Raw genomic sequence first — 16,203 nt, 5'->3', positions numbered from 1 at the left:
GGTTCACTGCAACCTCTGCCTTCTGGGTTCAAGCAATTCTACTGCCTCAGCCTCCCGATTAGCTGGGATTACAGGCACATGCCACCACGCCTGGCTAATTTTTGTATTTTTAGTGGAGACGGGGTTTCACCATGTTGGCCACACTGGTCTCGAACTCCTGACCTCAGGTGATCCACTCGTCTCATCCTCCCAAAGTGCTGGGATTACAGGCGTGCGCCACTATACCCAGCATAATTTTTCTATTTTTAGTAGAGATGGAGTTTCACTTTGTTGGCCAGGCTGGTCTTGAAATCCTGACCTCAAGCGATCCACCCACCTCGGCCTCCCAAAGTGTTGTGATTACAGGTGTGACCCACCGCGCCTGGCCAGCTGTGTTAATAGCTCTACATAAAATTCTGCTCTGGCTCTTCATGCCCCAGAATAAAGTCCAAGTTTCTTTCCCCAGCTTATAGGGTCCTTCCTGTAGCCTGGTCCATGCCCACGTGTCCAGTCTTATTCTTCACCACTTCTTACCCCACACCTGCACATCACAGCCAGACAAAATTTCTTTCAGTTCCTATAATGGCCCAAGCTCCCTCTTGTCTTCTGGCCTTTGCATGCAGTGTTCCCTCTGTCCAGCAGTCTTTGTCCAGCTAATTCCTACCCATGCTTCCAGCCTTAGCTGAGAGATTACTTCCTCCAGGAAATCTCTTGTGATGCCTGCCCTAAGTCTGGTGCTCCTATAATGTCCTATCCTTTCCACCATGACCTGGCTCTCACCACACAACTACTTGCTTACTGGCCTTGTTCTCTTTCCAGTTAGGTCATAAACCCCTTGTAGGCAGGGGCCAAGTATTGTTCACTAGCACACAGCACTCAGGTCCGGCACATAGCAAGCCCTCAATAAATATTTCTTGAATGAATTAATGTATGATTTCTCATCCTCTGTTATTCTATGACAATTTTATACAGGTGTTCAATAAATATTTTCATTAAATTTCTCTCACTCCCCTTGGCCTAGAAGTTCCTCTTTACATTTAAATCTGAATTCTTTCACCAGGAAAACAAGCTCCACCTGAATCTATTCCAGACTAGAGTTGTTCAGAGCTTTCTCCCTCTTACCTCTCACTACCTGCACCACTCATTTGGGTACTTGCCTTACCCCGCCTTGGGATATGCTGCCTTGTTTCCAATATAGTGACAGCTCCTGGAGAAAGCTCCTGTGCCCCCGCATTACCTCCTTGAAGCTTCCTCACCTCCACCTGCAGCTCGCCTATGTCATCCACCGACCAGGCCTCATCATCGTTGTCATAGTTAGGCACAGTGCTGAAGCTGCCAGCTCGCTGCTCATGGGTGATACCACATTCGGGCAAGTTCTCTACGGACCTCGTACTCCGAATTCGGTTCTCAGGGATTCGGGCAGGGACACTGGTGGTGTCAAAGTTTTCACATTCAAGGACTTCCACATAAATCAGGTAGGGAGCCTGGGGAAAGAGTGAGAACAGTATTTGCAACTTACTTCCACCATTCACCCCCAAGTCTCAACTCCGTTAGCAAGGTTCTTCCTGCTGTCCTTTCTCCTAGCTCCAGCCTTCATTCAGTAGTCCCCTGAAACTATGAACAACTGAGCTCCAAAATGTACAGATGATGCATTTGGGCCAAACCACTCTAGACTATCAATTACAGCCTGTAAGGGAGGCCTAGATGCCTCTGTGGGTTTGTCCTGAAGACAGGGCCCAGGGAGCTACAGTGGACAAAAAGACTGGGACAAAGCTGGGTACTGTCCCAAGGAGCATCCCAAACTTCAGTATTTCCTTTGAAAGAAAAATATGGGCCAGGCGCGGTGGCTCATGCCCGTAATCCCAGCACTTTGGGAAGACGAGGAGGGTGGATCATGAGGTCAGGAGTTCAAGACCAGCCTCGCCAAGATGGTGAAACCCCGTCTCTACTAAAACTACAAAAAGTAGCCAGGCGCGGTGGCAGGTGCCTGTAATCCCAGCTACTCAGGAGGCTGAGGCAGGAGAATCACTTGAACCTAGGTGACAGAGGTTGCAGTAAGCCAAGATTGTGCCATTGCACTCCAGCCTCAGTGACAGAGTAAGACTCCGTCTCAAACAAAAAAGAAGAATCTGAACCATGAATATTCCAGTCAGCATACACATTCAGCTAATTCTCTCCAGTGTGAGTTGGGCATCCTTCTCTCCTTCTGTCTGCTCACTCTGCTCAGAAAAGGTCTTAGAAACAAAATATTTCTCTATGCTTATGGTTGCTGTATCTGGAAAGCTCAAGAGTTATAGAAGGGCTGGAGAAGAGCTACCAAAATGACTATAAGGTGTGGTAAAGAGCAATTCTCCTAAGATACAGCAAGAAGGAAGCTAAAAAGATTAGGTTTCTTTGGTCCAGAAAAACAAAGCCCAAAAAAGGATACAGGAGGGCTCTCAAAATCACAATCGCACTGAGACAGTCATGGTCGACATATGCATCATAAACTATGAAGGGAGACTAGGATGTTGGTGGGGGCATCACTGGTCATACACACAAACCCTGAACAACCATGGGTGAAGAGTCACATCCAGGGTAGGGGTTTGGGCCAGAACCCATCTACCTTGTCCTTGGAGTTGAGGACAACAGCCTGTGTGTGGGGTACACGGACCACGTGGTGGTCAAAGCCAGCAGTGGGCAGCCAGACTCGGGCAGGGAGCTTATGGTTGAGCAGGGAGAGCTCTGAGATCAGCCTCTGTGTTTTCTGCTCTTTGGTGGGGAGTGTGGCCAGCCGCTTGCCGATCGCCATCAGGGACTTGATGAATTCTCTCTCAGGAGCCAGTCGAACAGGCTACAGGCGTTTGGGGTAAGACAAAAGATGGTGAAGAAACCATATAATACAATGGCCCACCCACTCAGTCACTCCTGGCCATGCAGGCCGGAGACCCCAGTATCTGGAGAACTTCAAGAAAGGAACTGCTTTTTAGTCTTAGTAGGCGCTTCCACCCACCCTTCACAGCTTGAATTGAGAATAGCCAGCACATTCCTTCCCTACAGGCTATCCTTGAGGGTAAGGGAGGCCATGAGTCCAGGTAACTAGGATGCACCCCTCTTCTCTTGAACTTGGGTTCCTTAAGGACTGTACCAAGGCTTCAGAGTGAGCAGGGGGACAACATCTGGATAGGTTAGCCAGGGGCACAGAAAGAAGAGCTGCTTACACCTGAATTGTTTCACCCTTCTCAAGAACAGGGTTGTCCCTCTTTCCATCTGGATCCCTGGGCTAGATCTCTGCCGAGGGGCTCTGCCAAGTCCCGCAAGGCTAGAGAAGGGAGCCCCATATCAATATTTCCACTTTCAAAGAGGGAAGATGCTCGTCATTCAAATTACTTCTGTTGATTTCCATGGTATCCCCCTGTCCGTCCCACAATCTCTTACAAGGCGTCAATGCACATGCAGGGGATGGAAAGAGTATGAGCTGATGAGCAGACTTTACATTAATCAAGGAGAAAGAAAAAGCAGATGGAAGGAGGTAGGTGGATGGAGAAAGCAACAGCTCCTTTTAGCCCTTGATGATGGCCCTGAAGGCCTGTCTCTTTTAGTGACTCCTCTTTGGGTCTTCTTCCCCTACCTCTCAGTGACTAGGTTCCCTATATGAATTCCCTGCTGTGAGTTTGGCTCCTTGTGCTGGGCAATTCAGTCATCCTCAGAATGGGCAAGGTTCGTCTGGGAAGTAAGGTGCAGGTGGGGAAAAAGAGGGACTCAGCTAGACATGAAGAAGGGCTCTCTTCCCAGTCTAAGCCCTTCTACCGTAAGGGGCATTTTATCAAGATAGCCACCCAACTCCCTATCCCATCTCCCCTCAGCTGGATAAGAACAATCTCTCCTCCTCTTGTAGAAACAGCATTTGACTCACCAAGCCTTTCTCTCCCTTTCCATGTGTCTTGCTTAGTTTCTGGATTGAGAATTTCTATCCTTGCTCCCTCGCACTTTAAAAGAGCTTCTTTTGAAAACTGGGGAGTATCAGATCTACCTCTCCACGTGCAACAGTGCCAGGATTCAAAGGAAAAGCTCATTGTGGCCTTTGCCTCTTGGGAGATGGCTCAGAGTGCCACATAGGGAATGAAAGAGGATGTCTGAATCCTTCAGGAATGCTTTAGGTGACATTGTTGAAAAGAGAAAAAGGAAAGGAAAACAATGGAATTGGGTTTCTAAGGTCCCTGAAAATATCTTGGGCGTTTAATAGAGAAAGAAAATAAGAGGAAATTTGAAGACTCACTTCTTCCTTCATCCGAATCCACTCAGATGGCAACTGATCTCTGTCCCAAGGACCCTCTACCCCAACCAATTCATAATCATCTCAGATTAGAAAAGGCAGAATTCCTTCCCATTCTCAAATCAGCATTTGGGTTAGGGGCCCCTAAGTTACATGAGCATGTTGGAAATGTGACCCCAGGCCTCAAGAGAGAGGCTTTGCCACATGGGAGGAGATAGGAATCATGACTGAAAGGGGATTAGCACAGAACAGAGAAAACTGATTTGATAGACAAATCAAATAGAAAATATAAAAAAAATCATCCAAACTCCCAGAGGTCCTGCATTTCCTCTCACGTCTTTGCCCAGCAACAAGGTCCAAGACCCTGTGGGACCAAAGGGTCATGGGTTAGTCCAGAGGGAACAAGAAAGGAGAGGGGATTATGGAACATCCTGGGCAGTGAGCTGGAAAAAGGGAAGAACTCAGACCTGGAAAAAATGTGGTTGAAGTTAAAAAAGAAAACCAGTTGTGGGGAGGCAAAACTTTCCTTCAAGCCAAGTCCTATTTGTTTTTGGAGTCAGCTCACCAGCACAGGGCCTAACATTTAGAAGATTATTAATAAATAGTTGATAATCTCACGGCAGAAGCCATGGGGAAAGGGTTCTGGGTGGGAGAAACAGGATCCTGGGGGTTTCTGCTAGGCAGTTTTTGGCTCCAATCCAGGAGTGAATTCTACCTCTCTCCCAGCTGTTTGCTCCAGACACTCAGGAGCTGGGGGCTGAGCAGCACTATACTCCAGCTGTCTCTGAGAGAAGGATCAGCTGAGCTCATCTCAGCCTGGGCTCAGGATTTCCACCGCAAAGGTCAGGGAGAGGAGATCTGGGAGGTCTGGGAGGGAGGAGCTGATCTCCCAGGAAGAAAAGGGGCATTTTAACTTCAGCCTTGGCCTGGGGGCTCAGAAGACCTGGGGACGGAGAGGAAATGCGGCCATTGGGGGAGCCTGCCACCCAGTCCCAGCCTGACCCCACTTACGGAACTGAATGAATTATCAATACTCTCGGTGCTGGAGGAGAGCTCCTGGGAAAGGGCCAGAGGGCAAAGGGAGAAGGAGGGGGTGGGAAGGGAGGGGAGAGAGACAAAGGTAAAGAATTTAGCTCCAACTTGGATCGTAACTGCTTCTCTAGTGAAGTTCTACCTTTCTGCTTTAATAAAAGAAAGTCAGCTCAGAAATGCTACTTGCCCAGATGCTTGACCACTTGTGGGAGATGCTGGAAGGGCAGCTCAGACTTTAAGGTCAGAAGGACTGAAGAGACAAAGCAGCCTCTGCTTTTCACTTTATTCCCTTCTATTCTCAACTGAGTGGATCTTCCTTCTAGGCCAAAGCTCTAAAACTGGGTCCCTAGGGCAGTAACTGCACTGCCAAGCTTCCCTGCTTTTTTTTTTTTTTACCCACTCAGATGCTCTCAACCAAATCCTTCTCCATGGGGACCACCACAGGACTGAACTTAATAAGCTGCATGGCTCCCATACTGGAAACCCCATGTTCCTCCAGCTTTTTGGAAACCTCAGGGAGGAAGAAAAGTTAAACTTTCAGTGGCAGGTATACCTCTTCTCTAATTAGCCGCATTATCACCCTGGGAAGCTGAATCCCAACCTTGAACCTGTGTGACAAAGAGCATGCTAGACCAATAAGCCCAAAATCTCTGGGCTGGATGCTGATGGGAGAGAAGGATAAATCAATCTCCTATCTACCAAAACTCCTTAGGCTTCCTATCAGGCTATCCACATGACAATCAATATATTACGATTTTTGATATAAGTTGGGGAGTTAGGTCCTAGCTATATCCATCTAGAAAGCTGACTAGCTGGATAGCAGCTGTCCTAGTTCCAGCCCAGAGGATTTATCTAAACATCACCCCATTCCTGTGTCATACATGTCTGTGTGAAAAACAGGAGAAAGAGATGGTGTCAAACTCTCACTCAGCAGCTCTGAGGAAACACTCATGCACAGGGTTCATCCTGGGTTCTGTCCAACATGGTCTACCAGGGCAGGGAACGGGGCAGCACGTGTGCACAAATCTAGGTTGGGAGGACGTTGGTGTTGGGGTGTTAGACTTAAAAGACAAAGTCCTAAGAGCTCCCAGGGCAGGAGGGCAATGGTCAGTGAGTTTCTACTCTGAAATCTGCTGAGTAGATTCAAGCATCCACTTGAACTCAATTCCATGGTTTCAGTTCTATTCTAGCTGGAGATCCTATACTCAGGTCCTTCCTTGAAGAAAGTGGGGAATGGAGCACTTTGAGGGAGAAGCCACACTTGGAAACATGCCCCTAACGCAACAACTCTTCCATTTTGGGTAGAAGGTGGTGGGAGAATTAAGGCAGTGAGGATGTCAGAGTCTATTATGACTTAGTGGTTCTATTTCTACCTATGAGCTGGTTGAAGAAGGAACAGCAGGCAGGATATTGGCTCCCTGAGCAAAGCTCCAGCTGATTCTCACAGACAGGTCCTGTCTGACTCATTAACAGCCCTGGGGGAAGGGAGGTAGATCATGACCTGCTCCTCTCTTCCTACTCCCTAGGCTTGAGTCACTCATACTGAGTCAGCTCCAGGGAGTAAAGATGAAGCAAGAAGCTGACATCACACTACATCAAGCTAGAAGGCCTACTGGGGCTTCCAGTGTGACATGTGGCAGATTCCTCTGTACAAAGGTTGCAGTTCTGAAAAGACAAAGCTAATCTACTAACAGTGTCATTATGTGGGGGAGGGTGTGGTACCTAAATCACTCTCTCCTCTTAGCTCCCCCATTCTATACCAAAATATTTGCCATTTGGTTACAAATGGGAGGACAAACTGCCTGAGCAGAGTTCCCCAACTAGGCTGACAAAATGGCTTTGAAGGGGCAGGCTTTGAGGAGCAATGGTGGAAAATGTGAAAAATCAGCGCAAAGCCTTCTGACTGTGGGAGACAGTGTAAAGGATTCCTCATAGTAAAAAAGAGAACACTGTGAGAGCTGAGCAGAGAACAGCTCTGCAGGGAGACCATGGGCAGGAAGAGAACTGTACATGCTGACCCTGAGCCTCTTCTTTGAGGCCCAACCTCACCCTTGGGAGCTCCTCTACCACTGGTGGGAGCATAGTATTAAACTCAGAACCTAAAAGGAAAGCAAGAGACTGGAAGCAAAGTGTTAGGGTCTACCTAGAGATTCTCCTAAAGTATCTCTACTCAGGCGTTAATTATGTGCCTCATCCCAGCACTTTGGGAGGCCGAGGCGGGCGGATCACAAGGTCAGGAGATCGAGACCACGGTGAAACCCCGTCTCTACTAAAAATACAAAAAATTAGCCGGGCGCGGTGGCGGGCGCCTGTAGTCCCAGCTACTCAGGAGGCTGAGGCAGGAGAATGGCGTAAACCCAGGAGGCGGAGCTTGCAGTGAGCCGAGATCGCGCCACTGCACTCCAGCCTGGGCGACAGAGCGAGACTCCATCTCAAAAAACAAAAAAACAAAAAAACAAACAAACAAACAAAAATTATGTGCCTCATTTTAGTAAGCTGTATACTTCCTGCTTATGGCAGAAAACAATTTTTTCAAGAGAGTCACAAACTAAACAGTTTCCTAGATACCGAGGTTTTCATTATTACTTTACACGTTCCTAGAGGGGAGGATAACATTTTATCCCCCATCCTCCACAGCCTCTAGCACATGGCTTTGCACACTGTACAAGGTCAATAACTACATGTTGAGTGAATGAATGTTACATGAAAGGGAAGAAGGATGAGTAAACGGAAAACCAGTTCCTTTGGTATTTAGGGGACAAAGGCCTTGACAGACATATCCTCAAAATGCCAAAGGGGCTGGGTCCAGTCACTCATGCCTGTAATCCCAGTGACTTGGGAGGCTGAGGCGAGAGGATCACTTAAAGCCAGGAGTTTGAGACTAGCTTGGGCAACACAGCAAGACCTCATCTTTACAAAAAAATTTTTTTAAATTAGCCAGATGTGGTGGTACACAGCTGTAGCCCCAGATACTTGGGAGGTTAAGGTGGGAGGACTGTTTGAGCCCAGGAGTTAAAGGCTACAGTGAGTTATGACTGTGCCATTGCACACCAGCCTGGGCAACAGAGCAAGACCCTGTTGCAACAAAAAGGGCGGACAGACAGATGGACGGGTGGGCAAAAGGAAGGACAGACGGACGGACAGACGGAAGGAAGGAAAAGGGTTGGGAGAGACCCCTGTGCTGAAGACTCTAATGCTTAGAAACCTAGTGATATTCATGTTTCTCTCTGTCTCTTTCTTGCTCTCCCATTTTCTGAGGAGCCATAGTGAATTCAGGTATTTCATTCCGTCAGTATCAGATAACACTGGAGTGCCTGGGAACATAGTATCTCCTTCCTTTCCTGCATCTAGTGACCCAAGATAAGGAGTCAGGTTGGAAAGAATGGCAGCTACAGAACCCACCCTAAATGATATAAGTATTCACCTAATACCTGCCTCTCAATGCCATCCATAATCCTATCCTGGAGTGGGAGTTAGATGCAAGGAAAGAGGGACCAAGGATCAGCAAAGCGAGAAAAGTCCTGAGGCCTCAGCTTTTCTGGTCCTAAGACGAGCACTACAAAATGGATACAGAGAAAAGCCAAGCCTGACAAGAGGCACCAAGGAATTCACTTCCAGCTGCTCACCCTCTGCTACAGGTTTGACCCCAAGATGGGACAGCTATCCAACCCTTCATGTTCCACCAGAATCTGGATGACTCTTCTTGTTCTGCAGCAACTTCCCTTCATGACCCAGGGCTCTGCTGCCAAGCTCAACCAGAAATGAAAATGGTCCATTCTAGCTCTGACAACAGTTTTGGCTTTGCCTGTGCATGGATGTGGAAGCTTAGATGGCCATAGACTGGGCCGTTCTTCCCCACATGGCTTCTGACAGCTGGGGACCTCGGGAAGTACATATTGAGAAATAACCAAGGCAGTTCAGCTGAATGATTATGAGCACCAGCTAGAGATTTGAGTCCTGGTCTGACATTCACTAGTTGAGGGACCTTGGGCAAAACATCTAATCTTTCTAAGCCTCAGTTTCCTCGTTGGTAAAATAATACCTGTCTCTCAGCATGGTTGTGAAGATTAAATGTAAAGTACTTGGCAAGATGCCTGGCACATAAGTGCTGAATAAATGTTAGCACTTTTAACTTTACCATTATTAAATTATCCTAACAAAATTCCAAATTTCCAGAGAGCAGGCTCTATAGTTTCCCTCCCTCTTCCTTTTCTCTAGTCACTCTGACTTCCCTCTATTTGAAAGAAGTCCCATTGTATCAAAAACGTGGGTGGGTTATATGTCCCACAGAGGCAGATGCCAGGACCATAGCTATATGCATTTTTCAAAAAGTGCAAATTCCTACTTTTTTTCTCCCTTCTTGTCTAGGCTGGGCTGGAAGCCAGGATGGGAGCCTGGCCAATGGTGAGTCAGAGAGGAGGACTGGAGCACCATTGTCTGGCTGGGACACCAGGTCACTGACACTTGGTAGTTCACTGGGCAGCTTTCTCTGCTATCCGTCCAGATGTGGAGTGAAAAGTGGGTATAACCTATTCATGTGGCCATCTCTTCCCTGCTCTGTATCCTAAATTATACCTCCAACTGCTGTTGTAGCTTCCTCTTCTTCCCAGCCTCCAGGTCCTTGACTAGGCACTAGATTTACTTTATACTAAGAGTGCTTTCTCTTCCCTTTGTGCTTCTCCCAAATGGTATGGGAAAGATACCAGCAAGGCACTCTTTCCCACAAGGAAAGGCAGGCAATAAAGGCATTCTCCAGATACCTCAGTGATAGAGAATGAACCTTACACTTATGTCAACAAAAGGTAGGATCTTCAGGGGGTAGTGAAAAGGGATTAGATTGTGAGTAGGAGTGGCCAGGAGAATGAAGCTGATATTTTATCTAACATCTCCCCTACCCCAGCACACACAAAGACAATAACACCCTTTCCTTTCCCACAGATGCTTCTCTGAGAGGCTCTGGTAGCTATCTCAAGTCTCAGGTCAGGGTGTGGAGGGCTTCTGCCACAGTTCTCATTAACACAGTAGGTATTAATGGAATGGCAGTTTGTTTGTTTATTCATTCGAGACGGAGTCTCACTCTGTCGCCCAGGCTGGAGTGCAGTGGCGCGATCTCTGCTCATTACAACCTCTGCCTCCCGGGTTCAAGGGATTATCCTGTCTCAGTCTCCCAAGTAGCTGGGATTACAGGCACCCGCCACCATGCCTGGCTAATTTTTGTATTTTTAGTAGAGGCGGGATTTTGCCATGTTGGCCAGGCTGGTCTCAAACTCCTGACCTTGTGATCTGCCTGCCTCAGCCTCCCAAAGTGCTGGGATTACAGGCGTGAGCCACTGCGCCTGGTCAGTGCAGTTTAATAAAAATGATTTGGGGCACCATCAGGAGCATCAGCCTTGCCATTACCTATACGACCTGAGGCAACTCACTTTTCTCTCTCTGGGTCTGAGTTCTTCCTTTGTAAACTAAGGCAGTCAAAATACATGAATTCTAAGGTCTTTCCATTTTAACATTCCATGCTTTTATCAGTGAAATGAAACAGAGGGAGGACAGAAAGAACAGCATGACCCTGTGTGTATATAGAAGGCATCCTGTCTCCATGAAGCCCTCTGCCACCTTTTGTCTCTGGCCCTCCCCAGAATTTTACCTCATCCTCATTCTCCACTTTAGGGTTGCTGGCTGTTCGTTTCAAGTTGCTGCTGAGACTTATGCTGGCAGTGGCATCTGACTTAGAGCGCTGGTGAGTCCTTTTGGAGGGAGACAGCCCTGTGTCAGGGGCCGGGCTCAAGGAGGGCAGCTCCCTCTTCCTGTGAGCTGGCTTTAGCTCATCTGAAAGGATCAGCTTCCGTAGCTTGGTCCCACGGGAGTGTCGCTGAGTGGAAATGTGCATGTCTGAAGAGTAGGCCCCAAGCAACAGGGCACACTGGAGGGAAAAGTTAATGCTCTGGCGGCAACGGTGGACTATGTAGGGCTTAATGGCATCACCCACGTCCTCATCCATGTGGATGTACATGTTAAGCAACTGGGGTAGATAGAAGTCCACGTCCTCATTGCGAAAGCAGAAGAGCCGGTTGCCGATGTAGGCTTGTACTCCAGGCTCCTTGGAGTTATACAGGTATGAAATGGCCATGGAGATGTCAAACAGTTTTGACTCAAACAGCCTCAGGAGCCAAGACTGTTTAGCTGAGTTGTTCTGCCGCCGTCTTCTTGCTCCTTTGGCTGTGCCTGAGGCCACTGTGGCCCCCATCTCATCTTCCTCCTCCCTGATCTGGGCAGGTGGATCATCTAGGCAACGGATCTCACTGTCCACACCATCCCCATTGACCAACTCCAGTGGGGTGCCTCTGCTAGAGACTGCCACGCCTCCACGCAAAAGCTTGACCTTCTCCAACACCTCCTGGCAGGCCTTCTGGGCCACCTCAGGATCAATCACTGATAATTCCCCGACCCCCTCCGTGATGACACTTAGCAGGGACCCCCCATTATTCCCTGGTGGGCCAGAAGTGGGCTCAGAAGTTGGCTTCAGGGGGGCAGGCTCCACTACTGTATCTCCCATGGCCACAGCCAGACTTCGAGCTTCCAAGCTACAGGAAGAGGGAGGGAGAAAAGAACAGAAAGGGAGATACATACACACACTGGTTAGTGGTACCATCCTCAGGTCTTCCCTTTGCTATGACACCTTCCCAGGTACCTCCTCTTTTTGTCTTCCTGGACTCCTTCAAAATCAGATAAGAAGACATCTCCTAGGAAGCTTTCCTGACTACTTCCACTTCTGATTACATTACTCATCATTCCTCCTGTACTTAGTTACTCAGCTTAGCCTCTGTTCTTAGCTTATATATGTGAAATGTTGTTTTGTATAGGTTGTATTTATATAGATTTACAAATTCTTTTTTTTTTCTTCAGCCAAGGTCTTGCTCTGTTACCCAGGCTGGAGGGCAGTTGCACAATCTGGGCTCATTGCAACTTTGACCCCTGGGCTCAAGCAAGCCTCCCACCTCAGCCTCCCAAGTAGGTGCACACCACCATGCTTGGCTTATTTTTAAAATTTTTAATCTTACTGTTTTTGAGACAAGGTCTTGCTCTGCTGCCCAGGCTGGAGTGCAGTGGCACGATCAGAGCTCCCTGTAGCCTTGATTTTCTGGGCTCAAGCAATCCTCCCACCTCAGCTTCCCAAGTATCCAGGACTACACACATGTGCCACCATGCCTGCTTAATTTTTTAAATTTTTCTGTAGAGACAAGGTCTCACTATGTTGCCCAGGCTGGTCTTGAACTGAGCTCAAGCAATCCTCCCTCCTCAGCCTCCTAAAGTGTTGGAATTACAGGCACAAGCCACCATGCCTGGTGATTTACAGATTCTTTGGGTAGACTGAGAAGCAATTCAGGTGTTATTCCCTTGTTCCCTAACTCTTCAAATACTTTTCTATCCACTTGCTCTTCCTGTCTCCCTTTAAATGCCTGCTATAACCTTTTTCTTTTCCTCTTTAGACTATATTTCATTACTCATACAACATTCTACAAACAGGTCCTGTGCATCTCGAACCTTTATTTTTGTTTTAGAGACAAGTCTTGCTCTGTTGCCCAGGCTGGAGTGCAGTGGCGTGATCATAGCTCACTGTAACCTTGAACTCCTAGGCTCAAGGCATCCTCCTGCCTTAGCCTCCCGAGTAGCTAGGACTACAGGTGTGTGCCATCATGCTCAGCTAATAAAAAAATTTTGTGTATAGATGGGGTCTTGCTGTGTTGCCCAGGCTAGCTTTGAACTCCTGGCCTCAAACAATTCTCCCACCTCAGCCTCCCAAAGCACTAGGATTACAGGCGTGAAACACCATGCCCAGCCATCTTTATTTAATATTAAAATCTTGGCTGGGCGTGGTGGCCCACGCCTGTAATCCCAGCACTTTGGGAGGCTGAGGTGGGCAGATCACAAGGTCAAGAGATCGAGACCATCCTGGCCAACATGGTGAAACCCCGTCTCTACAAAAATACAAAAATTAGCCAGGTGTGGTGGTGGGTGCCTCTAATCCCAGCTACTCGGGAGGTTGAGGCCAGAGAATCACTTGAACCTGGGAGGTGGAGGTTGCAGTGAGCCGAGACTGCGCCATTGCACTCCAGCCTAGAGACAGAGTGAGACTCTGTCTCAAAAAAAAAAAAAAAAAAAAATTAAAGTATTTATATATTTTTCTAGTTACAGGTATTTTTTACCTTCCCTTTTAAACTCAAAGCTCCCAGAAAATAAAGGCCAGCAAATATCATGCCAGGCTTCACTTAGAAGAAGGCAGCTCTAAAACAACTATCATCAACCCTGAAGAAGCTGTGCCATTTCTCTGGTTGTCTGACGTCATGACATCACACCCTCTTTCTCCAGTGCTGTGGCTGCTGACATATAATGGAAAGAGCTCTGGACTTGAAGGCAAATAGGCTGGGGTTCAAAATCCTCATTCAGCCTTTTAGAAATGTGCAACTTATGCAAGCCATGTATCCTCAACTGCAAATTGGGAAAAAACACTGCCTTCTCATTGTTGCTGTGTGGAACAAATACCATCACGTGTACGAATGAATCTAGCACAGTCTTTGGTACATAATAGTACTCAATAAATGCTAGTTGAGGCTGGGGGCAGTGGCTCATGCCTGTAATCCCAGTACACTGGGTGGCCGAGGTGGGTGGATCACTTTGAGGTCAGGAGTTCAAGACCAGCAAGACTCTGTCTCAAAAAAAAAAAAAGACAAAAAGAAAAAGAAATGCTAGTTGAATCCTCATCACCTAAAAGATTACTAACCAGTGTGTGTGTAACATAGAACTTATATTGTTCTATGAGGGAAGCAAAGAGTTCCAACTGTTTGAGAATCTTCCAAAAATACTTATGACATTATGACAGCTTTCTCTGCCCCAATACCACTCCCCCCACTGTCATACAAACATTCTAACAACTGGAGGGGCTGTGAAAAGGCAAAAAGAAATCAGGCTAGGACTTATAGGCCTTCCAAAGAACAGGGAGGAACAGGAGTCACAAAACAAAGAACACCTCCTCTAGAGAAACTGTTGGAAGTTCAGTGAAGGAACACTGCTGACCAAAGACACTGCTCTGCAAGAGCAATCCTTCAGGGCCTCACCAAATCTGGAATCAGTGCAGAACAGGGGGAAATTTCATCAGATCAACCTGGCTCCAGAATCTGACTATAGCTAACAAAGGACTCAGAGGTCTCTTCACAAAAATACTAATAGAGTGAGTCTAAGACACACTCAAGAGCATGAGCAAGAGGAAGAATTTTGTAGAGTTGGAATACAGGTAATTTCCAAATATTAGTGACATCACCTTCAACACTGGTGACGCTGGATGCAAATACTTTGGGTAGGTGGAATAAGGAGGCCTAGAGATTCTTTAGTCCCTCTGGGAGGCAGTTTTCCACCACCACCCTTCCAGTGTCTATTCTTGTACCTCTGAAATGTTAAGGTTACTTTTTTTTTGAGACGGAGTCTTGCTCTGCCGCCCAGGCTGGAGTGCAGTGGCGCAATCTTGACTCACTGCAAGCTCCGCCTTCTGGGTTCACACCATTCTCCTGCCTCAGCCTCACAAGTAGCTGGGACTACAGATGCCCGCCACCACGTCTGGCTAATTTTTTGTATTTTTAGTAGAGGCGGGGTTTCACCGTGTTAGCCAGGATGGTCTTGATCTCCTGACCTCGTGATTCGCCCGCATCAGCCTCCCAAAGTGCTGGGATTACAGGCATGAGACACCGCACCCGGCCCAAGGTTACTATTCACTGCCCATTATCATATAGTCCAGCTTCCTGCCTCCCAGCAGTCACCACTAAAGTTTTGCAGAAAGATGGATGGGGAACTCTTCTGTTCTCAGAGAACACCAAAAAAGGCTATTTCTGTTTCTTTCTGCCAACTCTGCCAAGCAAGTTCATTCCTGAATTTAATATCCCTGATGCAGCTTGAGCTTGGTATTGGTAAGAAGGTGGCAACTCTTTCACTATGCTCTCTCCCGAAATTAGGTAGTGCCCTCTGAGCAGTAGACCCAGCATGGCTGCCCATGTGGATATGTCTCTACTCGCAACTGTGAGTTGCACGGGAATAATAAGAAGGAAGCTTTAATCATTCCCTGCCACGCCTTCATAGGGCACTCTCATCAGAGGGTCACTGATTCAACTGGGACCACTACCTTTTAGGTCTGCTTAGAAACTCATGTGATAGCCTCAATCATCTTAAACAATCAACTTCTTTTTCTCAGTCTCTATGGTTGGTACATCCTTTCCTCTCCCTCTATTCCACAGACTTTTAAGTCACTGAAAGCTCATAGAAGTCCACTTTTCAAAACTTTCAGGGGAAATACAGTTCAGACATTCTCCCACATATAGTGTCTCAGACCTCACTAGAAAATTTAGCAGATGCCTGCCTCAATTAACTATGATTGGGATTATTACCAGCACCAGGAAGGCAAATAAGGATACTATCACCTCTTTTATCTCACAGGCAAAAGAAAAACTCCCAGGGCTCAGCTAAGAATCACATCACAGTATTCAGAGGATTTTGCTACGGAACAGACTCTCCCTCCCGGCAGCTTTTACTCCTCAGGGAGCCAGACAATGTTGAGAGCTGCAGGAAAAACAGACTCCTCTCCTACATAAGCAGCTCTGCCACTAGAAACCACCCAACTGGAGCTGGGCCTCTTCCCTGGCCTCTCAGGAACCCAGGCACTGCCTGCATCTGAAGCAAGTCATATAGAGAAGAAGGTGTTGAAGGGAATAGGGTTAAATTGCTTTAGTTATTTACTATTTTATTACTATTATTTTTATTTTACTTTATTTATTTATTTTTTTTTTGAGACAGAGTCTCGCTCTGTTGCCCTGGCTGGAGTGGAGTGCAGTGGCACAATGTCAGCTCACTGCAACCTCCGCCTCCTGCGTTCAAGCGATTCTCCTGCCTCAGCCTCC

The 16,203-nt window shown here is 47.4% G+C and overlaps 1 protein-coding gene across 19 annotated transcripts in view; it reads right to left on the bottom strand.

The window, feature by feature from the left end:
• The window catches only part of PI4KB (phosphatidylinositol 4-kinase beta), a 36,305-nt gene that overhangs the window by 12,643 nt on the left and 7,459 nt on the right, over positions 1–16,203 (bottom strand). For 5 of the 19 annotated variants that reach the window (XM_065546000.1, XM_005541892.3, XM_005541897.3 and 2 more), the window contains 4 exons: positions 10,908–11,844; positions 5,246–5,290; positions 2,585–2,812; positions 1,236–1,463 (listed from right to left, as the gene is read on the bottom strand). In XM_065546000.1, coding sequence (XP_065402072.1) covers positions 1,236–1,463; positions 2,585–2,812; positions 5,246–5,290; positions 10,908–11,816 — 1,410 coding nt within the window. In that variant the 5' untranslated portion in view covers positions 11,817–11,844. The remainder of the gene's footprint in view (positions 1–1,235; positions 1,464–2,584; positions 2,813–5,245; positions 5,291–10,907; positions 11,845–16,203) is intronic. The other 14 variants (XM_065546019.1, XM_005541898.3, XM_065546020.1 and 11 more) reach the window with 4 other exon arrangements.

This window comes from Macaca fascicularis, chromosome 1 (genome assembly GCF_037993035.2).
Source record: "Macaca fascicularis isolate 582-1 chromosome 1, T2T-MFA8v1.1".
NCBI classification, from domain to species: Eukaryota; Metazoa; Chordata; class Mammalia; order Primates; family Cercopithecidae; genus Macaca; species Macaca fascicularis.
This window is presented reverse-complemented; position numbering and strand designations above follow the sequence as displayed.